Source organism: Zingiber officinale, chromosome 2A (assembly GCF_018446385.1).
Source record: "Zingiber officinale cultivar Zhangliang chromosome 2A, Zo_v1.1, whole genome shotgun sequence".
Lineage (NCBI taxonomy): Eukaryota > Viridiplantae > Streptophyta > Magnoliopsida > Zingiberales > Zingiberaceae > Zingiber > Zingiber officinale.
Genome location: NC_055988.1, coordinates 150,794,327 through 150,818,735, shown reverse-complemented (window position 1 = coordinate 150,818,735; position 24,409 = coordinate 150,794,327). Strand labels below are relative to the sequence as shown.

At 38.9% G+C, this 24,409-nt stretch overlaps 1 protein-coding gene and 1 pseudogene across 1 annotated transcript; both read right to left on the bottom strand.

Moving 5' to 3' along the window:
* Positions 1-43: 43 nt before the first annotated feature.
* LOC122042689 (nucleobase-ascorbate transporter 6-like) lies at positions 44-4,266 on the bottom strand. The gene is made up of 14 exons (XM_042602941.1): positions 4,004-4,266; positions 3,699-3,902; positions 3,262-3,359; positions 2,941-3,117; positions 2,460-2,560; positions 2,211-2,286; positions 2,040-2,099; positions 1,778-1,962; positions 1,377-1,473; positions 1,114-1,259; positions 932-1,023; positions 773-850; positions 534-694; positions 44-454 (listed from the first exon to the last, which is right to left on the bottom strand). The coding sequence occupies exons 2-14, from the start codon at positions 3,850-3,852 to the stop codon at positions 236-238; spliced, it is 1,644 nt and encodes a 547-aa protein (XP_042458875.1). The 5' UTR covers positions 3,853-3,902; positions 4,004-4,266; the 3' UTR covers positions 44-235.
* A 2,850-nt stretch (positions 4,267-7,116) lies between these two features.
* Positions 7,117-11,592, bottom strand: LOC122042687 (annotated as a pseudogene).
* Positions 11,593-24,409: the final 12,817 nt, after the last annotated feature.

Here is a 24,409-nt window from a genome sequence, read left to right as displayed (position 1 = left end):
ATCTTTCAGTATCACGGAAACAATTACATGTTATCGATGTCTATGTTAAAAATGATAGGGGCCAAGGTAGAAGTAATAATCCCAAACATTTATCCTTTACGATACAGAAGTGAAATAGGAAGACAACATGTAGCTTTACCTATCGGAATACACAAAATAGACATCTACAAACAATGTAAGAAAAGCGCACACCTGGATCCGATCGATTGTTTAAGCTGTTCGCGAAACTCTGCATTCAGTTTGATGGGAAGAATCTATCAAGATTAAATGGCAATTTATAAAACTCTTCACTTCTTGGGTCTTTGTCCATGGTCCTAAACTTGTCCCAAAAATGGTAACCCCTTTCTTTCCTCATGTCTTTATCGTTCTTGTTCAGAGTGTAGTCGAGGAAATATGCAACCAAGCCCGCAACAAACGCCTCCGAGGAGAATATCACATGGACAATATCGTTGAACTGGAGAGAGTCTGGTTTATTAACAATTGAATACAGGAAACAAGCTCAGTTGGATCTTGATCAAAACAGAAAGCATTACCCATCTGGCATTAGTGTGTGCAGGGCCATGGCCGGCGACTAACGTATACTCCTTGAAGTATTGAGGGACCGAGAAGCCAAGAAACACTGAGAGCCCTAGGATGAATAGCACCCTAAAATTGTTGAGGCTGCAGAACTGAAGGTAGCCAAGACCTGCAGCTCCTGTTAGATCATATAAACAAATTTGGTGTAAGGAAAAAAAAAAGAAAAAAAATTGCAAATTAGAGTGATGAGACATACCGACATATGCAAAGAAAAGGCAATACAAAGCCGCAACAATTGGCAGTGGAATGGATGCGAAAACAGCTCCAAATTTTCCTGCAAAAACCAAATTTTGCTGACAGGACTTAAAAGTTATCAGCGAGAAATCGCATATCAAAGCAAAGTCAAGTGACTCACCGAGAATAGAGAAGAAAATCATGAAGCCTGCAGATATTTGAACAACTCTTCGACTGCCAACACGAGTTAATGCTAACAGACCAGCATTTTCGCTGCATCAAGAAATAGTGTTAGGTAATCAGTTCATCAGTCTAAAATTTAAGCATAATCTTCATTAAGATCGTGTGAATCTATCGCCTTACGGGGACACAGTGGAACCATTTGCCGTCCCAAATATTCCATCCAACAATATTCCAACTCCCTGCCAACCGACACCTCGACTTAGAACTGAAGCGGGAATCTGTGTGGCACTTGCATACCTCGAAACCGCAATGAAAGTACCAGTTGACTACATTGTGGAGTAAAATGTTCAAACATATTTAGCTACTGGATTTGACAAAGTTTACTAAGTGAGAGTTTAGTAAGGTAACTCGAAGGAAAGAAAGAGAGAAGTGTGATAGAAGACCTCTACAAGAGCAACGAATGCAGCTGCCATCATCGCAAAAGATTCACCTGCATTGAAACTTGGTCTCCCCCATTGGAAAGGATATGGTATTCTTATCCTGTATGAGTAGAAGGCCAATCTAGTTATAGATAAAAAGGTCTCATGAACATAAATATTTCTTCTACCAACGCATGGTGACAGTTAGAAGCAATTGTTTTAAAACATTCACAAAATGAACTTGATATGAGAGCTGCAGTGGCGGTCCCAAGATTACAGCTATGCTGCAGTTCAGAGAGGCATATATTCACATTCTTATGCTCACTTAGCAAAAAATCTAACTCGAAACTCATTTCCTAGGATGTCGAATTGGAGTAACCTTATGGTGCAAAACACAACAAAAAAGATAGGCAACTCAACACTACCATGGAGATCCGCCGACAAGTCCAGAGCGATCGGTACGACAATGTAGCTGAGTTCTTGGTGCGGCATGCCTGTATGCACCTCCTATGGTGAGGATGTAAGCATAGAACCATACTATTGCAACAGTGAATATGACTGCAAACCGGTCGAATATATCCTTCTTCACATGTAGGAAATGTGGCACATACTGCAAGAAATTGAATTTTAACCAATCCGAAAACTAAGGCTTTAAGAGAATCTCCAAAGAGTTGTCCAAATCTATACCTGTGACAATGCTACTAGTGCTATTAGCTGTGGAAGTCCAATTTCAATACATTTTGCAACCTGTATCATTGTCAGCAATTGATTCATTAAGAGTAAAAAAAATTAAGAATGACTATGTCGAAATGAAGCCATTTAAAATCTTCAGTAAGAATGATAATGGCGAAATCTTACTCCAGGAAAACCGTGTTCATAGAGGCCAAAGCCAGCCAAAGCAACCAGTGGCGCAGCAGAAAGGGGGCTTAAATGTCTACAGTTAAATATATATACTAGGAATTAGACAAATTTAAACTGAAGGATAAATTTCAGAAAGACAATACGGAGTTATTTGATTAATTTTGTAAAATCACTAACACAATCATTACTTTTGGATGAAACAATTCTTTTTACATAAAGAACAAAACTTATGCACAAACTCCATACTTTGCTGCAACCCTCCAGAATCCACTAAAACCGACAATCATCTGAATGATGGAAGCAACAATAAGAGCACCCTGAGTAGCCCGCATTGTCCTCCGAAATCTCTGCAAGCCAAGAATTTTGTAATCCAAAATTACTTATTCTGTTTTGCTGCATCACCTTGGTTTTCATTCAAAAAACAATGAGAATCTTTTTCTCAATTCACTTATCCGAGGGAGAATCTTTGCATTTTCTGCTCACCATTACATACCCGTAAGATTTTGCGGTTAGTATCCTCACAAAGGAGTTATTGCATGATTCTCACGTACCGAATTATCCATAGGCCAATTCATGACTAGTATTAGCATATTAGTTGTTTGATTCTTGATAATCTTAGTGTAGGTGTGGTCTACATGTTCTCATGATAGTAGTAAAATACAATCTCTCATGTTGTTAAATTATGAACTTGATGCAACCTGGAAAATTTTAATGTTGGAAAACATACTTCGTGTGGATCAACAATGTGGCTGAACCGATCATCCAAAATTATCGAGACAGTTGGCACAACAAATGTGTATGAGCCTCCAATTACGGCAGGCAACCGAGTTCCAACAGTTGTCTGTATGAGTGTGTTCAATCCAGCCACAAAGAGTAGTGTTTGGATCACTCTAGCTTTCTCATCCTGCTTATCGAAAGTGACCCTCAGATTAGGACATGATCAAGATTAAGCAGATAGAGTAACAACAATCATCTACATGGATCTTAACACTCGATTGATAAAGTAAATCTCTCAAATTATGAAATAGTTAAAGTGGTTTTGACTCACATTTCCACCACCCATCTGAGGAACAAGAATGGTAGGAATGATAACTGTGGTGCCCAACATGACCAGGTAATGCTGGAATCCAAGAAGAACAGCTTCAGCTGCATGATTCAGAATTTTGGAATTCATCTATTAGTTTGTGAAAAACAATAACAACTAATTTGGAATTATTCTAACTTCAGAAGAAAATTCTTAATCTAAAAGCAACGAGGTCTTTGATTTGACAATCAAAAGCTAAGAACAACGAAAGCCCCAAAATATCAAAATCCAGCAGGCAATGAATCAATAATCGTACAGTTTAAGCATAAAAAAGTTGTGAAAAGGATGAGAACAAAATCAGAATGCATCAAGGAATCAGAAAAAAAAAAAGTTGCAAGATTCTTCCAATAAAATAAAGTACCAATCCCATCATTCTCGGTTGGTATTTAACCTAAACTTACGCCATGGAGGAGGGCTGGTGATGCAGTAAGAAACATTCGGTAGCTGCTCCTTCACCGGGTGGGGCGCCGTGTCATCCGTCTTCGGCGCTCCGCCGCCACCGCCACCGCCGCCTCCTCCTCCGCCGCCACCGCCGCCTCCCTCGCCTTTGGCCATCTCACCTCAAACTGGTTCAATTTGGGATTCACTATGTATCACCACTGAAACTGACCGCAACGAAGCAAAAACAAAAAAAAACAATGGATCTCAAGAAAAAATCGATTTTTAAAAGAAATAGACGGGAAAAACTTGAAATTGGCGAAGATACAAAAATCAAATTTGGGTGGAGATGAAGGATGCTGTCGGCTGCTCGCTTGCTTGCTTGCTTCAGTGAAGAAGGAGAGAGCAAGAGCATTGATGGAGAGGAAAGAGATAGGAGGAGAATTTAGAGGAAGATAATAAATATTAAAAAATGGAATAAATCGACGAAATTAATTATGCAAGAAAAAAATGTTGATCGAAGAACACATGCATGACACGTTCCCCATGATGCGTACGTTCTTTGGCAACTACCAAAATACAATATAAAAATAATATTTGATTTTCTAATATTTTATTAAAAGAGTAAAATCCTTAGGAAAAATAATTAACGATAATATTTTAAGCTTAATATTTTGTTGTTGTTGGATTTTTAATGGAATGAAAAAGATTGATCTTTGATTCACAATTTTATATATAAAGAGTAGGTGTAATAATGTTTCGATTTATCCCTTTTGAAAAGGTTGTTTGATTAAAGCGAAATAAGTCCTCGTTTATCTTCTTCGGGCATAGGCCCGCCTTAACCTCTGTTTAGGAGGAGATGAGTAAAAGAAAGAGAAAGGTAAATATGGGTAAAAAGAATTTTTATATTTGTTTGAGAGAGAGTGAATCATGAAGGGGAAGGGGAGAGAAAGGTAAAGTTTCTCCTTGCATGTTCAAGAATCAATGAAATTTCTTACACCCCAATTTAGGGTGTAAGGAAGGGGAAGAAAAAATTATTCTAATTTTATTTTTATTTATTTTTTCACATGTAGATTTATTAAAAAAACTAAGAGGACAGTTTTATAAATTTGTATATTTAATCTTCATTTTCATCCCTTTCCTCTCAAATGAATTTTCCCTTTCTTCCAAACAAAGGTAAAATAAATATATTATTTTCCCTTCCTTCCCCTCCCTTCCCCTTCCATTAATGAACCTTGTCTCACCCCATCCAAACAGAGGGTTAAGTAACAAAAGGCCAAGTTGGTATAAGGTATTTCTTTGAAATATTTATAGTCCTCATGTCCATATTATAAAATAAATATCCCATTTTTATAAATATTCTAAATTAAGAATCAAAAATCTCATAAATTAAATATTTATGAAATATTATTCTTAAATATTCTGAATCCTATCATTAAATATATATTTTTGTTTTTTTTATTACTAACTGTGATTTTAAATCTCCTCCCCTAATGTACCTTTCAAATAAAGAATATTTAAAATTAAGGACATTTAGAAAAATATTCCTTTTAAATATCCGATACTCTTGGAAAGACTATTAAGAATATCATAAATCTTTTATTGAGTTTTATACTCTGTCATATCAAAAATTGAAAATCTCATTCTTTTTAAAAACTTCTCTTTAATATTATAAATTTCTTTAATAATTTTTTTTATGATTCCACTGTCAATTTATTTATTTTTACTTTTCACTTACTATATATAATATTAATTAATATTTTAATTTAATATTTTAATTTAATATTTATAATTATATTAGTCTTTTACATTTTATACATTTATTTATATAAAAATAATGATTCGATAAAAAATAAAAAAATGGATTAATAACATAAGAAGAAGAAAAGTTTCCACGACCGATTATCAAATATTGTATAAAATAAAATATCAGATAACTAAGTACTTCAAAATTAATAAACGTATTACAATCAATTTTTTTTTTAAAAAAAATATAAATCGGTCCTAAAAAGTAGAGTAGTAGACCTATCGTATTCGACTTCCACATCAGAAATTTAATTGATGTCTCTTTGCCCTCTAGATTTCTCGATCATTAATGTCTTTACATCACTCACACTATTTGTTTTCTTTTATTTTAGCTTATTTTTCATCACAATCATTGTGATAGATAAGAATGCTCGATTTTTACTAAATAATAATAATAATAATAATAATTAAATGAGACAGACAATCATAGAATATTGGATTTATGAGTTATTCATCATGAGCATTTCTTAATTTATCCTATCGATCAATAGAAAATTTCTATAACATCGAACTGATCGAACTAAAAACGATATTATCTGATTCAACATGATATTAAAAAGTAGGACATACTTTTTATGCAAAAACATTTCAAATTTTTCATAGGGTACATCATGTGCTTATGATATTTAAACCATTTATGATATTAGACTGTCTATGTATTTTTCAGATCTACTATAGATTTTCATAGTGATTTTCAGAATTAATGTAAGAGTTGTATACTTAAATTATAAAAAAACACATTGATTATTTTTAAAACAACTACAACTAGAATAGCTTTAACTAAAATTACTTTAAATATTTTTTATCAACTATTTCAAAATTAATCTACTTTATAACAATTTTGACTAATATATTCCTATTATAGTAATTTTAATCCAATGATATTATACTAATTTTAATCAAATTAAAATATTTTTTCAATATTTGAATAATATATAAATAATTTTGAACACGACACTTATAGAACAAACCCTAGTAAGTATAAGGATGAGTTTTCCCAACAGAGTTAAATTCCCATGTAACACAAATTCCCATGGATCGTTCCTTCTATTCCATCTATATTATTTGGTGGCAGGTGAAATTTTTTATAAAATCAGATAAACCACATCCAAGTGAATTAAAGATTCTCTATAATAATATTAGCACAAGAGTGTTTTAGAAATAGAAATAAAATAAACATCTTTTTTTTTTATTTTTTTTTAAATTAGCATTTTTTTTTTGACAATAAAAGGCCATTTATTTTTGCCCTTTTCTCTTCCTCCCTAGAAACTCCTCTCTTGCGATTCTACTGCTACAGGCATAGATCCTCTCTTCTTTCCAACTTCACTCACTTTCTATCATGTGATTAGGGATCTTCTAAAAGGGAATGATAAAAAAAATTTTAGTGACACTTTTTCTCTCCTTTCTACAGAAATAAAAAGAGAAAAGAAAAAAGATCAAGGAAATTCTCAATACAATAGAATTCAAATCCAACCTTAAATAAATTATTATTTTCAATATTTTCATCCATATATTTTAAATGTTCTTCACAAATTAAAAGAATACTTATCAATTTTTTAAATATTTTTTTTCAATCTTTCTCCTTTCCGTAGTAGTTTGCGAGCTAAACAAATCATTATAAGTAGACTAACTTGATTTACTCAACTATTCCACTTCACCATGGCAAGCCAACCTACTCCATTCAATCACCTTAATACATTTAATATCTTTGGCAAACTCAATTTGACTACTTCAATCAATCAACTCCTTTGCCTAATTCTGTTTTTGCCCTACAATCAACGCAAGGCATCCTTTAAATTTATGGCCATGAATTGACTCCTCAACCATAGTGAACTTTCAGAGCCTTAGCCAATAGATAAGAATGTATTGAGCGAGTGGTCTATTTTCTCAATGAGGTTGAACTTGATCTCTCTCTAACACCATTGTTTGTGCTTCCTAATCATTCCAATAAATTACCATTAGCACTTACTTTGCCTTGGGAATTGGGACAAGTTGCCCAATGGCAACCTGTTGAGTGGCTGTGTGTGATTCAATTGAATTCTATGAAAGGGAGAGGCCATGATTTCTGCAACAGACACCACTGCAACAAATAATCATAATTAATGATAAAAAAAATTAAAGGAAAAATAATAATAATAATTGAGGTGGTGGATATTGATGATGTCTTGTAGCATCATTGATTGAGAGCCTTCTGCCCCTCCTTTCTGGTTAAAGCTGGACAAAGGAAACAAAGTCATTCAGAAATCTGTTGAATTCCACTCAGTTTTTGTGTTCAGACGTAATTTAATGGGGGAAAAAAAAGGAAGAATGATCATTCTTCTTTTTTCTCTGATGGTTTTTGAGTAGCATATTCACAATCGACAGGGGCGATCCAAAGACCCAGGAGTATGAACAAGTGTACACACAGCAATAAACATGAAGAGTAGACATTTGAAGGGTAGATGTTCCAGCAAAGCTCCACTCCAGCAAACAAAATGAGTCTGAAAAAACAAATTATATCAATCAAAAGCATTACGAGTCTATAATGAATGATCTTGCCGAGAACCAACCTTAGAGGTGTAGGGAAAGGCGATATCCACAAAAGGAAGGGCAAGGAGTAGAAGTACCTGAAACAGTTGAGAGATTTCTTCTTAGAGTAAGAATTTAGTAGTATTTGTTTGACTCAGCAAATACTTGGGTTGTGTATTTGTTGCAGAGATTATAGGTTGAAAATGACTCACCATGAGTAGAACTGGTAATGAAGGGACCGAGCACATACTATGCCAATGAAGTTCCCCGTAAACATAACAGAAGCAACATCTGCATGGATGTCAGCCCACTTGCATGTTCAGTCAAAGGAAACAGAAGGTAAAATACTAGGTAAAAATTTAAAGCATACATGATTTGTTAAGAGTTTTGGTTCTTGGTTCATAGGAATGAAATCGTCGAATAGATAATGATAAGGCATCACTGACTTTGGCCTTCAAGAGAATAAAAAGCCCTTCGCTCCTGCCAATGATAAATGTTGCAACTCTGAGCAACTATAGATAATGTAATTTGTAGATGTTATAAGCAAAACATTTTGTAAAATGATCCTTCCTGCACTTTAGATATTCTCAGAAAGTAACAGTTAATTTCAGATTAAAATGTTTCAGTCTTGTTAGAGAAAGGATGCATATTAGTACATCGGCAAACAGATATAAGAAGATCTGAATGAAAGAAGAAGGAACAAAGATTTAAGCACTCACTTGGACCACCTAAACTGTGCAAAATTGCAAGCAACATGAGATGAAGAACCAACAGAGCAATGGAAAACTCCTTTGATACAAATATCTGTTCTGGAACAAACTTGAAATTAACAGACCTGAAAAAATCATGCTATGAGAATTATGTGTATCTAACCCCATCAATATCCTGAAACACACGCGACAAGTACAAACATTAAAAGCATTTTTTCCTATGTCTTGGAAGAGACTAGTGATTAAGATGTAGGAGCCTGAAATAATCTCCACAGATAGGATATCAGCACATACAGTATGTAATCTCCAGGACAAGAAAATATTCATTACCAACCTAACATAATTGGGACCTAATATCAGCATGTACAAAAATGAACATTGGTTTGCTATATCAAACAAAAACGTTTTGAAAGAGATGAAAATTATAAAATCTTATTTGGCAAACAAACATTCACTTTCTACACTATTTTTTAAAATAAAAATAAAAAATATTTGATTTAAAATATTCATTTTCATAGTAAAACTAATGTAAACGATAGAAAATCTTGCCTAACTCCATTATTATATAAATATACAAAAAACAACAAATTAATAGTACCAAAGAAATTAACCAATTATCAACACCCAAAATTATATTAATTAAATAAAATGATTATCCTTATCTTAAATAATCATTTGTTATCATTAAATAATTTAGCATTAAGAGATATAAATGAAATGTAAAGTACAATTTTATGTGAAAATATGTAAGGGTAAAATATAATTAAAAAATAATTAAAAATCTATGATTATGAGGGTAGTGTAAAATTTTTAAAATTTTATATCAATTTTTGGGCTAATGGCGAAATTATACAATTTTAAACTATGTAGTGTTTATGTTGCCTGTATTCGTCTACTAAGGTGGTGTCTTGGCTTCTACAAGTTGTAACTTAGCAATGGAATATGTTATAAAGAAAGTATAAATTTATTTTTTAGGACAATCAATTATACTGGAAATATCTAAGGTTGTCAAGATTGAATATGCACCAGAAATGAATGAAGACACGTCCAAGGTTAAAGGCTCTTGATAAGTACTCAACTGGATATGTCAGCAAGAAAGGTAAGCCCAATATGATCTGCAAATTCACCATTTAATTGTTAAGAAGGGAAATGTAAATCCATAAGTGGTTTGCTAAGCATTGAGTTGAAAGAGCATCAAACTCTTAAAAACCAGAGTTCAAGTGATCAAATTATTATTTTATAAAGAGATGAAGGCATAAAATAATAAATAAGTATAGATAAATCTAGAAAACTAAGCATTGTTGAGGTGATAGCACTATAAGGAACATCAAAGGCTGGTTTAAGTCAAAGTAATTACACCAATATCACAAAATTATCACTATACAACTAAGGTCATATATGGGCAGACTCTTATTGGAAAAAAGAATTCAAATAGAACTGAATAGCTATTAATAAATAAGTAAATAACTAATTCATCACTCTGAAAATGATCTCAATGAAAAAATTGTTTCTTTGTAGTAGATTGGTTATCTTTCTCCTCTATCAACAAGCAGGCATCTTTCGACATGAACTTGGAAAGAAAACTCACATGATGCCAGAAAATTAACCAGCAAGGTGATGAGTTATCATAGTTAAGATGCGATTTGGACCTAACATATCCATTTAGTTCAGTTCTAGGCCTAGTTTGCCACAACTATATAATATAAATACGCAATATCATCTGAAACAAGCACAACTTGAGTGAAATTGACTTATCAACTTCTACCTTAGGCTTATACAACTGGAATACAAATCAAGTAAACAGAGTAATATATATCAGGGCTTAAAACAATAAAGGTTTTGTAATTTAATGGGTAAATGACAAAAGAAATAGTGAGAAAATTTCAGTTTTCGCAAGGATTAACATCTACATAGAAAATGGAAGATGAGAAACAAATTCTTAGCTCCCTTTCTTTACAGATTTAGATATTGCATCAAAGTAACTTTATATGAAGAAGAGAGCATAAAATCTTAAACTGCAGTGAGTAACTTAGTACCAGGTACATGTCAAATGTGACAATTCAGTTCATTCAAACAGTAAACAGAATACTAATGGCCAAATTTCCTTAGTGGGTAAACTGTAAAGGACCTTTCAAGGAGAGAGACAAATTCGGAAATATAAAATTTCACTAAAAAGTGAAACCTGATATGGATGAATTAAAGCCAATTCAAGAATACCAGTACAGGAAAGAGCAACATGAAAAGAATAAGAAAAAATATTTTATGGAAGAGATTCCAATATTAAGTAGATTGTAATAATCCAAATTTTTAAAATGTGTAGAAGTAGAACAAGAAATTTACACTTTGAAGGATATGGTAAAGAAAAACATGTAGATTCATAGACTGATACCTGCACTAGTGCAGCACCAAACAAGGTAGAAAAGACGCCCTTAATATCAAGAGCCTACAGCATGATACTCAAATTAACAACAGAAAACTATCAATAAGCATCAACAGATTACAGATGAACCAAAGTATCTAATAAATGGATCTTCAGGAGCATATTTGTATACCTTCAACATGAGCAGAAACAGAGGTGGTGCATAAAGAAGAACATTCATCTTAATTGCCACAGCTCCACTACAGAGACAAAAGGCAAATGTGAAAGATCAAAACACAAATAGACATCAACCATCATAGTCATAAACCTCATTTACTATTGCTTATGATATTTGACAGATAAAAAAAGTGTGTACCTGTAAATAATCAAAGCCATATGCCATTTTTGACATAGAACCAAAGCTAGAGAAGCATGAAGCAAAGTCATTGCAAAACAGTCATTAAACAGACGAAGAACAAAAATGGAATGCACCCTCTTTGACAAACAAAGGAGACTGAAAGCCCACCATGGAAGCTGTCAAAATATTCAAAGATCAAAGGTGGCATAGAAAATAATCATAGAGACGGAAATGCATGTAAAACAGTCAGATGTGAGGAACTTATTTTATGATGCATAAAATCCAGTTTAATAATTATCCTTTGCATTCATCTGATCTAAATTTTTTTCAAGGATCAATCAACAATGATTTCTATATAATATAACTGTGATTTATTTTATATATTTGATACATATTTTCCACTAACCAGTACTGACAATGATACATAAATGCTAGCAAAGATGTCCCAATCTAGCTTGTGTCATAAATTTCAATGAAAAACAAGAAATATAATGCTATTACTCTCATGGAGTATGCAAGACAATTTGTGCTACCAGTTAAAACAACAACAGAAACAAAACCAGTAAAATGAAGACCAAGTTTTGCCTTAAGATTCTAAATAAGAAAAAAGGTTTAGTTAGAGACATCACCCAGCATAGAAGACATTCATACACTAAGACTAAGAAATGAAATAACATAAATATGCTGACGCACAGAAAAAAGATCTAGTAGTTCAGCTACATAAGTGAGGTAAAAAATGCATATCGTATGAGACAGCCAAATTGAATTTCAGTGAATAAACCACAAACATATCAAAATTGTAATATGAAGCACATGGACAAAAACAACAGAGAGGTAACAAAGACATAAGTAACTTCTTGTAATAAACTCTCAAGAGTTTTCATACCACATCTGATTTTATATAGATGAAGAAAATAACCGCCAGGTTTATTATATAAAGAATGCCAAACAAGATCTGCAAGAGGTAAACAATGGTAAGAACATAATTAATCACACTAATATTTCATCATGTGTGTAAGAAGACCACAAGCAAACTTTTTAATAGCCCTTCTAATGGTAAGTAAATAAGTAAAAGCCTGATCAGTTTGACCCTTGAAAGAACTGAGAAACAGAGTTTTTTTCACTTATTTTCCTAGGAAGATATTTTCATTGTTTGTAGCTCCTAAAATAATTAGATATGGCAATTCACATATCTCATAAGATTGCCGAAAGGCATGGATATCCCTATCACCATCATCAATCAATTATATTTATCCCAACTATTTGGGAGTGGCTGCATGAACCTTATCTCATCCTTGCATTGAACTCTATGCAAGACAACATCACCGGCAATATTTAAATCTAATTGATTCATTTCCTATTGCATTGAACTGTATGCAAGATAACATCACCGGCAAGTGAACTTGCATTGAATATTCCATTCTTGTTAAATAATTGATCCAAGATATTCAAAACCTAAAGGAATTTCTTATCCTTCCAGCCTAACTATTCCATCAATTTTTTTCTTAAGTATATTGAACATAATTAATTTATAATATGGAGGACCAAAAGAGAAAATGAGCTTAAGGAAACTATAACTGCATGATCAATAATGTAAATAACATGTCTACATCTTAGAAGCACATCAATTCAAAAGGAAAAAAAGAAATGCAATTTCTCAGGTAACAATGACAGCTCTACATTCTACATTCAATGTCCCGTTCTCCTACACTGAAAATTCAAACAGGATGAGGTTCACTTCTTAAGAATTCTCAATATTTGATACACAGGCTTGATCGCTGCACCAAGTTCTTCTTGCTAGGAGTCTTCCCACAATCAACCTTGATGTCACCTAGATAGCACACCATCTTCTCCGATTTAAGGAAAAATCATATTACAATATACAATAGGATCAATTACATGGTCAAGAAAAAAAATCATCATAAAAAACTTTGGTGGGGCCATTTTGAATTAATGTTCATTGTCATCTTCTCAATGTCTTTAGATCAACCTGATGGTCACCAAAAAGAAACCTCAACAAGGGTTATCTTCCATCCACAATGGTTGGAGCTCTTGGAGAGCTCCTTCATTATCACATCCACACTACGTCAAAAGTAAAAAATCTCACATATCTCTACACTATCAAAAAATCTCTCAACAACTCCTGCATGGGTCTCACACTTTTTATTATATATATTTTTTATTTCTTATATGTATTGTAATATTTATGTATTTTTTAATAAATTATTTTCCGCTTATTACAATTGTAGTGTGTTTAGATATACTCAATCAAGTCAGCTCGAATTGATGATGTAGTTGATTATCACGTAGCTCATTATTTTTTCGGATGTATTCTTGAAATTCTTGGGTGGAGTCTTGAAATATTTGTAATAGAGGATCTCTTTCATCGTCCGACCAATTGACTACTGCATCTCCCTCATTCTCAATAATCATGTTGTACAAAATAATACAAGGATACATGATGCCCTACAAATTATCCTTGTACCAAAATCATCCTGGATCTCTTATCATTGCCCATCGTGATTGAAGCATCCCAAATTCCCTCTCGACATCCTTTTTCGTGGCCTCCTGTCGTTCCTTAAATATTTTTCTCTTGGGATCCTGGGAACACGGAAAACTCTTGATGAAAGTAACTCATTCTGGATAGATCACATCGGTTAGATAGTATTCTTTTGTATATTGTGTATTGTTAATCGTAAAATTAACCTCGGTGCATTTACTTGTAAGACATTGTTAAATAAAGGTGATTAACCACATTGATATCATTACGTGACCCTACAATCCCAAAAAAGGTATGTCATATCCACAAGTTCGAAGATGCAACGATTTTAAGCACAATTGTTGGGGTGTCATGATCTCCCCGGGTAAACTAGCATTTCTAAATGACAAGGTAATTTTTCCCATTTTTAATGTATACAATCAAGACTACCCAACATGCCAGGGAAGCTATGTCTCTGTTCATGCATTTCAAACAAGTGTTGGATATCAGTAGCATTAGGTTTTCTCAAGTATTGGGCTCCGAATACTTCAATTACACATCGATAGAAGTTGAATAAACATTAGATGACAGTTGTTTCAGCAATCCGTAGGTACTCATCATAATGATCAATAGGGCTCCATATGTCAATTCATGGATAGTCACTGTGCATTTCTGAAGTGCCGACAAACTTTTTTTCCTCGTTGCATCGACCTTCCATTGAAAATATTCTGAATAATTTTTCAGAGCATCGACTATACGAAAGAATAACTCTTTTTGCATTCGGAATTGATGTCGTAATATATCATCAGGATATATTGAATCATCAGAGAAGAAATCGTTGAAACTTCACAATCCTGATTCAAATACCTTCTCCTCTGTATTCTAGCGGAAGAACTTTGAGCTCTTTGACGTACGATTTGTCGCTACTCATATAGCCGGAGCATTCTTTATTCATCTATATTGATGTGGATATATCCTAGGGGTAGAGGAGAAATTAGAAGGGGGGGAAGAGCATAGGGGTCTTTTCACTATGTAGGGCATTAAAGGGGAAAGAGGGCACTGTTCATGGGGGGGTTTTTTCTCTTCAGGGTTTTACCGTGGCCGTCGCCACAGAGAGAAGGAGCTCCTCTTCGTTTCAAGACCTCACCGTCGGCTCCAGACGGGACCTTCCTCTTCCTTCTCCTCGCGACGCCGGCTACAGCACCGCACCCTTCTTCTTCCTTCTTCTTGCGACGTCGCTGCTGGACTCCTCCCCCTCGCGACGCTACCGCGGGAGAGACCGACCCCTGTTCTCTTCCTCCTCGCGACACAGCCACCGGACAAGCCGCCCACCTTTCTTCCTTCTTCCTTCTCCTCGCGAAGTCGGCCACAAATCCGCCTCCTCTTCTCCTCTTCCTCCCTCCTTGGCAACTACCAACGCATCTAGCAACGAAGCGCCGCTCCCCACCTCGTCTCCTTCGTCGTCTGCACCTCTCAGCACCATATCTGACCATCTCGACTTGTTTCAGCATTTAGGGGCGCCCCAGCTACCCCCCTACAACCGTGCCTTTCATGCCGCAGTAGTTGCCCCTTCCGCATTATGGCTAGTTGGTGTTGTCGTTAAGACTCGGACGCTCATCCGGTGTAGCTTCCTCGTCGTTGTATGCCTCTGACCTGGGTGCCAATGTTGTGTTCCCGGCATGTGTGTCGTTATTGTGTTCCAACCTTGTGCCGATGTGGCTTGTACATTGTGTTCCACCTTAGCGTTGCTCTTATCTGTGTGTCATGTCTCGGCCTACGTGCCAATCTTGTGTCTCGGCATGTGTGCCAATCTCGTGTCCTAATCTACATGCTGATCTCGTGTCCCGATCTCGTGTCCCGACCTGCGTGCCGATCTCGCTTCCCAGTCCGTGTATCGTCTTCCGGATCCAGGCCGCATTCGGCTCCATGATGCCAGACCCAGTTCCACATCCGACTCCCTTTTGCCTGCTCTTTCAGGTCACGACAACTCGAGCAGCGTCCCATCCGAGAGCGCCCCCCTGGGCCAGGGTATGTTTTCCGTACTCATCCCTCATTTATTTCATTATTATATTATTCACCTGTCACTCATATATTCGTTGGATCTGCCTTAAACCTCGGGGTACCAGAGACCGGGGCGACCCAGTCGCAGGCTACAGGTATCGTTGACTAGGAGACTTTTGAAGACTTGGTCAACATAGAAGTCATCTCAGCATACCCTCCTCCGGGACATCGCGACTCGGTCAATATTCTGAACAGGATAAATTTGGCGTCGTCTGTGAGAACCTTCTCCACCTGTTCTGGAATGTGAAGATGGACGACGTCGGGAGGTTCTCTGCAATTATCACAGTTCCGGAGGATCCCGATGAACATATTACCTTCTACCCTCACTCCACTGGTATTCGGGAGTCGAGGGATCGAGTGGAACTTCAGTTGGCCGCCAAGTTAGTTTTTCAATTATGTTTTTTTCCTGACTCCATGGGTATTCGGGAGTCAAGGGACCGAGACAAACCCTTAACCAGTTGGCACGGCTCTCCGATCATGTACGTTACCAGCTTTGCTCCCTTTTTACTGTTATAGGAACTGCTATAGCTCCCTGATAAGAGAGTAAGAGCCTAGTACTTGATCAAAGACTAGGGCCTTCGATTTTTTATCGGACACTAGGGGCCCAGCTCCCCACTCATACACTAGGGGCACAGCTCCCCGCTTTTACACTAGGGACACAGCTCCCCGATCATTGACTCGCAGTACGACTTCCCGATCAGGATCTAGGGGCCTCACTTTTTTATTACAGGCTAGGAGCCTTACTCTCCAATCAGGGACCAAGGGCCTAGCTTCCTGATCAGGTGTACTACAGGCTCTGCACCCTTCACCATGAGGGTCTGCATCCTCTTACTGCTACAAGCTCTGCACCCTTCACCATGAGGGTTTGTATCCTCTTACTGCTACAGGCTCTACACCCTTCGCCATGGGGTTCTGCATTCTTTTACTGCTATATGTACTTCACTCTATTATTACTATATACTTTGTATTCTCCACCTATTTTACGTGTTTTTTAAGTCTACAGGCTCTACTCCCTTTACCCGCGGTGCTCTGCTTCTATTGCTACGGACTCTGCTCCCTTATATGGCTATGGGCTTCACTCCCTTTGACGGTCGGGGCTCAGATTATTCTTCTCCCTAACTCCGTGGACATTTGGGAGTCAAGGGATAGACACTATTTCTCTTACTAGCTGTACGGGCCTTTGGGATTCGAGTCAGCCGGTTGACATCACTTCGCCATCAGGTATGATAAAGGCTCTGTCCTCTCATATTGCTATGGGCATCGCTTCTATGGATTTTAAGGCTTATCATCCCTCGGTCAGGGTCGAGTTATCGTCACTAGTCTCGGACCAGAGTATCACCACCGGTCTCGGATCGGAGAATCGCTAACGATCTCTTGGTCGACCTTCCAGACCAACTCTCGGTCGAGCTTCCAGACTAATTCCTGGTCAGGTCTCCAGATCAAGTCTTGGTCAGACTTCCAGATCAAGCCTGGGTCAGACCTCCAGATCAGTTCTTAGTCAGACCTCCAGATCAGTTCTTGGTCAGACCTCCAGATCAATTCCTGATTAGGCCTCCAAAATGCTTCTTGGTCAGCCATTCAGATTGTTTCCTGGTCAGGCTTCCAGATTTCTTCTTGGTCAGACCTCCAGATCAATTCCTGATTAGGCCCCCAGAATGCTTCTTGGTCAGGCCTTCAGATTGTTCCCTGGTCAGGTCTCCAGATCAAGTCCTACTCAGACTTCCAGATTCTCACCCCAGTGCGAGTTATAAGTGAGCAGACTCTCACACCCAACGACCGACAGGTCGTGTCCCAGACTCTCGTCTCAGTGCGAGTTATAAGTGAGCATGCTCTCACACCCAACGACCGACAGGTCGAGTCCCAGACTCTCGCCCTAGTGCGAGTTATAAGTGAGCATGCTCTCACGCCTCTAGACTCTCGTCTCAGTGCGATTTATAAGTGAGCATGTGATGTGCGTAGATTTTATATACTTTTATGCATGTTTTGACGCACATTTACATACTTTGAGCTTGCTTGATCTATGCATTTTTATACTTCCAACTTTTCTTTTAGCATATTTACTCTTTTTGTTCGGAGATCTGCTTTTTGTGTATTTTTTGTATACAGGAGTCGAATTTGGTGAAGATTCTACATTCTTGGACAAACTTATGAGCTAAGCATTGGAGAAAGCACTTGGCTGTGTGCTACACACGGCTCTGCCTGGGTGGAGTGCTCTGGCCGTGTGGTCAACCAGGAGAAACATACAACGAACTTGGCCTGGCCGTGTGAACCTCACACGGCCGTGCCAAGTTTTGAAGCAAATCAGAGTTCAATCCTTACATGGTCGTGTGGATCTACATGGCCGTGTAAGGTTTCTAGAGACCAAGAAGGCCCTGGCCGTGTGCATCACACAGCTGTACAAGTTCCCAGCGCTTAAAAGTGTTTTGGTCGTGTGCACCACACGGTCGTGCCAGGTTTCCAGAAGCTGGGGCAGTCCAGGCCGTGTGGATCTACACGACCGTGCTTGGAGGTCTTGATGGGAGTTGTCCACGGCCGTGTACACCACACGGCCGTGTATGGATGGTAGAGAGGGGAAAGGCTCTGGCCGTGTGAACCTCACACGGCCATGCCTCGGGGTCGTGTGGCGCCCAAAAGCCCCCCTCTATTTAAAGCCTCTTTGAAGATTTGAAAGGGGATCTTCTCCCCTTTGGGAGAAAGCAAGATTTGGTGGATTCCTCCCATTCTTGGGAGGATTTTTGGGCGATCTAAAATGAGATCTTGGCGAATTCGACTCCGAGAGCGAGGATTGGATCCGAAGATGGAGCTATATTGTAGATAAGTTTTCTTTCTCTCCTCTTCTTGGATCGGGATTGAAGAAATGCTTGTAATCTTCTTATCTTTGGTTTTCTTTCTTCGTTTTATGGAGTAGATCTTTTTGTTCTAGGATGGAGGGAGTATTTGTGAGATAAATTGATGTAAACTCTTGTGGATTTGCCATTTCTTTGTTTCTATGATGTTGCCTAGTTTGTATCGATTGGATCTTGAATGATTCATTGTGATTAGGGCTTAATTCTCATTCTTGATTGATTGTTTGGATATCTTATAGACTTTGTAGAGATTAACTCTCACTCGATTTTCTGAGGGATCCACGTGACAGGTGCAAGCCCGTGTAAGGACGTTTGAGGGATAACCTTGAAGGGGAAATAAGAATATTCAAGAGGGTAGGATAGATTTTATGATTCAATCCTTGTATCTTTATAGGTTAAGAAGCTATGAACTTCTATGTTGATATCCGAGGGAAGCATAGTAATAGGTGCAATCCTGTGTAAGGACAACATAGGTTCATATCTAATTGATCACATTTAGGTACATTTTTCAGTCCTAAGCCGGTTATCTATTGTAAGAGAGAACCGGCAACCTTCTACAAATATTAGACAATTGAGAAATAAGAATTGGTAAACCATATACATTCAAGAGATCTTACAAAGAAACCAAAACTCCTAGAACCTCCCTTTATCATAACTCAAACCCCAAACTCTTGTTTGTTAATCTTTCATTTTAGATTTGTTTTTCATCCTTAGCATTTGAAACCAATTGATTAGTTGTTTAGCTAATTCGCTTTGAGATATTTCTAGTGCTTATTCCAGTCCATGTGGATACGATAATCTTTTATATTACTTGCGACATTTTCGTACACTTGCGGAACGTAACAGCATGCTCTCACGCCCAACGACCGGCAGGTCGAGTCCCAGACTCTCGCCCCAGTGTGAGTTATAAGTGAGCATGCTCTCACGCCTCTAGACTCTTGCCTCAGTGCGAGTTATAAGTGAGCATACTCTCATGCCCAACAACCGGCAGGTCGGGTCTGAGGTCTCAGACTCTCGCCTTAGTGCGAGTTATAAGTGAGCATGCTCTCACGCCCAACGACCGGCAGGTCAGGTCCCAGACTTCGTCTCAGTGCGAGTTATAAGTGAGCATGCTCTCACGCCCAACGACCTCTCGGTCGGCACTTACTGCCCACTTGTCGCTCTGACCGGCACTCATCACACTGGATTCACTTGTTGCCCTGCCCGACACTCTCAGTTCACATTTTTGCTCACCGTTGTTGCTCGGTCGGCACTCACTGCCCACTTGTCGCTCTGACCAATGCTCATCACACTGGATTCACTTGTCACCCTGCCCGGCACTCTCAGTTTGCATTTTCGCTCACCGTTGTTGCTTAGTCGGCGCTCATCGCTCATTCGTCGCTCTGTCCGGCACTCATCGTTTATGACTCACTTGCCTCTCTACAGGACACTCACCATTTATGTCTCAATTGTTTCTCTACCCGGAACTCATCGCTCTTGCCTCACCGCTTTGCCCGGAACTCGCCCCTCACGTCTCGCTCATCGCTTTACCTCGCATTTTCTTATTCAGTCGATACCCGCTTTCCTCACTTAGCATGCGTATAAATGCCTGATTGTTCGGCTCCCGTTCGCGCTCCATCCACAGGCTCCGCTCAAGTTAATGCCCGATCCCCAAGCTCCGCTATGGATCGCTTTCAGTCTTTCGAGATCGCCGCTCGTTTTGGTTCACAGAGTCTTTTCTCCCATTCTCATTTGATCTCATAGGCTCTGTGTCTATCCAGCGCACAGGCTCTATGCCCGCTCGGCATTCGTTCAATCACCCGATCGGCCTTCTCCGAGTTGACCGATCAGTGTCGCTTGGCCATCTGCTCGATCGTTCGCTTTGCATCGCTCAGCATTCTCGATCACCCGGTCGCGATTTACTATTGCTCGGTCGGTATTTTCTCAGTCGCGCTCACAGCTCTGCTCGTCCATCATTCTCTCTATTGCCCGGTCGCGATTTATTGACGCTCGGTCAGTATTTTTCTCAGTCGCGCTCATGGCTCTGCTCGTCCATCATTCTCTCTATTGCCCGATCATGATTTATTGACACTCGGTCAGTATTTTTCTCAGTCGCGCTCATGGCTCTGCTCGTCCATCATTCTCTCTATTGCCCGGTCGTGATTTATTGACGCTCAATCAGTATTTTTCTCGGTCTCGCTCACGGCTCTGCTCGTCCAGTATTCTCGATCACTCGGTCGCGATTTATTGATGCTCGGACAGTATTTTTCTCGGTCGCGCTCACAGCTCTGCTCGTCCATCATTCTCTCTATTGTCCGGTCACGATTTATTGACGCTCGATCAGTATTTTTCTCTATAGCGCTCACGACTCTGCTCATTCATCATTCTCTCTATTGCCCGATCGCGATTTATTGACTCTAGATTAGTATTTTTCTCTGTAGCGCTCACGGCTCTGCTCATTCATCATTCTCTCTATGCCCGATCATGATTTACTATCGCTCGGTCGATATTTTTTCGGTGGCCCGATCGTGATTTATTGTCGCTCAATCGTTTTACTCAACATCTCTCGATCGTCTGCTCGATATAGCTCGACATTCGTCAGATCGTTCTTTCGACACTCGTTCGATATTTCTTTTGTCGCTCGGTCAGCACTTATTCTTTTCGTAGCTCTGTCAGGCACTCGTCGTTTGCAGCATTCGTCCAACGTTATAAAACAAGCCCAGTGATATGAGTTTGCGTTCAATAGCAATTCTGTTTTACATTGGGCTTGATCTAGTCAGTCAAACTTGCGCCTCCTTCAACTATACTTGAAGGGGAGGCTTGTGATGTGGATATATCTTAGGGGTAGAGGAGAAATTAGAAGGGGGAGGAGGGGCATAGGGGTCTTTTCACTCGGCTCCAGATGGGACCTTCCTCTTCCTTCTCCTCGCGACGCCGGCTACAGCACCGCACCCTTCTTCTTCCTTCTTCTCGCGACGCCGCTGCTGGACTCGTCCCCCTCGCAACGCTGCCGCGGGAGAGACCGGCCCATGTTCTCTTCCTCCTCGCGACACAGCCACCGAACAGGCCGCCCACCTTTCTTCCTTCTTCCTTCTCCTCGCGAAGCTGGCCACAGATCCGCCTCCTCTTCTCCTCTTCCTCCCTCCTTGGCAACTACCAGCGCATCCAGCAACGAAGTGCCACTCCCCACCTCGTCTCCTTCGTCGTCTGCACCTCTCAGCACTATATCCGACCATCTCGACTCGCTTCAGCACTTAGGGGCGCCCCGGCTACCCCCCTACAGTCATGCCTTTCACGCTGCGGCAGTTGCCCCTTCCGCATTATGGCTGGTTAGTGTTGTCGTTAAGACTCGGACACTCATCCGGTGTAGCTTCCTCGTCGTTGTATGCCTCTGACCTAGGTGCCAATGTTGCGTTCCCGGCCTGTGTGTCGTTATTGTGTTCCAACCTTGTGCCGATGTGGCTTGTACATTGTGTTCCACCTTAGCGCTGCTCCTATATGTGTGTCGTGTCCCGGCCTGCGTGTCGTTCTCGTGTTTCGGGCTGCGTCCCGATCTCGTGTCCCGACCTGCATGTCGAGCTCGTGGCTCGATCTGCGTGCCGATCTTGTGTCTCGGCCTGTGTGCCGATCTCGTGTCCCGGTCTGCGTGCCGATCTCGTGTCCCGGCCTGCGTGCTGATCTCGCTTCCCAGTCCATGTATCGTCTTCCGAATCCAGAACGCGTTCGGCTCCGTGCCGCCAGACCCAGCTCCACATCCGACTCCCTTTTGCCTACTCTTTCAGGTCACGACAACTCGAGCAGCGTCCCATCCGAGGGCACCCCTTGGGCCAGGGTACGTTTTCCGTACTCGTCCCTCATTTATCTCATTATTATATTATTCACCTGTCACTCATATATTCGTTGGATCTGCCTCGAGCCTCGGGGTACCAAAGACCGGGGTGACCCGGTCGCTGGCTGCAGGTATCGTTGACCAGGAGACTTTTGAAGACTTGGTCAACATAGAAGTCATCTCAGCACACCCTCCTCCGGGATATCGTGACTCGGTCAACATTCTATCCACCTTGTTGGTTGCTACTCGGAAAGCCTAGAGGTTCCACTGTACAAAAATTTTGTACAAAGATCTGAACCTTTTTCTAGCTACCATGTGTTCTTTTAAATTAAATTTTGGATCGCCTGCGGAACTTAACACGTTTGATCCAAAACTTAATCTATTTGTTCTTTTAGGTTTTGACTTGGATCTCCTGCGGAACTTAACACGTTCGACCCAAATCACCTTAAGTTATTAATTCCATTAAATATTAATTTCCATAATTGGTTCCCAGTACTGACGTGGCGAGGCACACGGCCTTCTTGGATATGGGAGCAACCACCACCGACTAGACAAAACCTTTTATAGAAATCTAATATTTAATTTCCTAAAATAACTTTAGGTTAACCGAAAAGAACAATCAAATCACAAGGAAAAGAAAAAAACAAAAGAACACAACATCGAAAAACATATTCGAAATTCTAGAATCGTAAGCCTCTTGTATTTGGTATTATTTCCATAAATAATTAGTATGATGCGGAAAGAAAAATTACTAGTTATACATTGTAGAAAAACCTCTTGATCTTCTACCGTATTCCTCTTCTAACCTCGGACGTTGTGTGGGCAACGATCTTCCGAGATGAGAAACCACCAGCCACCTTCTTCTCCTCCTAGCTAGGTTCGGCCACAAAAAGCTTAACCAAGGATGAAGAACAAAACACCAACCAAGCTCCAAGAGATGCTAGCTTTCTCTCCTTCTTCTTCTTCTTCTTCTCCAAGTAGTATCCGGCCGCCACAAGAGCTCCAAGCCTTTGAGAGTTTCGGCCACCACAAAGAGGGAGAGAGGAAGAGGATGGCCGGCCACTCCAAGGAATAAAAGAGGGAGAGAAATAATAGAGGTTGTATCTCATGAAGGCACCCTCACCCCTTCTTTTATATTCCTTGGCCTAGGCAAATTAGGAAATTTAATTACAATAAAATTTTCTTAATTCCCTTGACATGATTTAATTGAGAAAAATAAAATAAAATTTCCCCAATTAATCTCTAATGGACGGCCACATTAAAAGAGATAAATTAGACAAGTTTTAATCAACAATTAAAACTTCCTAATTTGTTTCCGGAAATTTTAAAATTAAAATTTTTCTTTAAAAATCTCTTCATGTTTGATAAAAAGAAATTTCTATAATTTTAATTTTATCAACATGTGGATAATTTTAAAGAGAAAATAAAATATCTCACCAATCTACAAATAAGGAAAGAGATCTAATCTCTTTCTTTAATCTTTTATAGATCTTTTACAAGAGAGATATTTTAATTTTAATTCTCTTTAATAAATTATTTCTTCCACATAATAAAAATTAAAATTAAAATTCTTTTTTAATTTAATTTGGCCGACCCCCACTAGCTTAGGTTCAAGCTAGGGTCGGCCACCCCAATTTATACCTAGGCCAGCCCTAGCTTGGTTCCCAAGCTAGCTTGGCCGGCCCCCTATTGGTGGGTATAGAAGGTGGGTATAGGTAGGTATAGTACTCTATAAATAAGAGGCTACGATAGGGACCGAGAGGAGGAATTGGTTTTGGTCTCCCGATAAAATTAAGCAT

Excerpts from the sequence above, each read along its gene's own strand:
- LOC122042689 (XM_042602941.1), bottom strand. The coding sequence starts at position 3,852 with ATGGCCAAAGGCGAGGGAGGCGGCGGTGGCGGCGGAGGAGGAGGCGGC. Across the intron at positions 3,360-3,698 it reads CACCAGCCCTCCTCCATGGC|CTGAAGCTGTTCTTCTTGGA; the intron begins GTAAGTTTAGGT and ends TGAATCATGCAG. Across the intron at positions 851-931 it reads GATTTTCTTCTCTATTCTCG|GAAAATTTGGAGCTGTTTTC; the intron begins GTGAGTCACTTG and ends TGGTTTTTGCAG.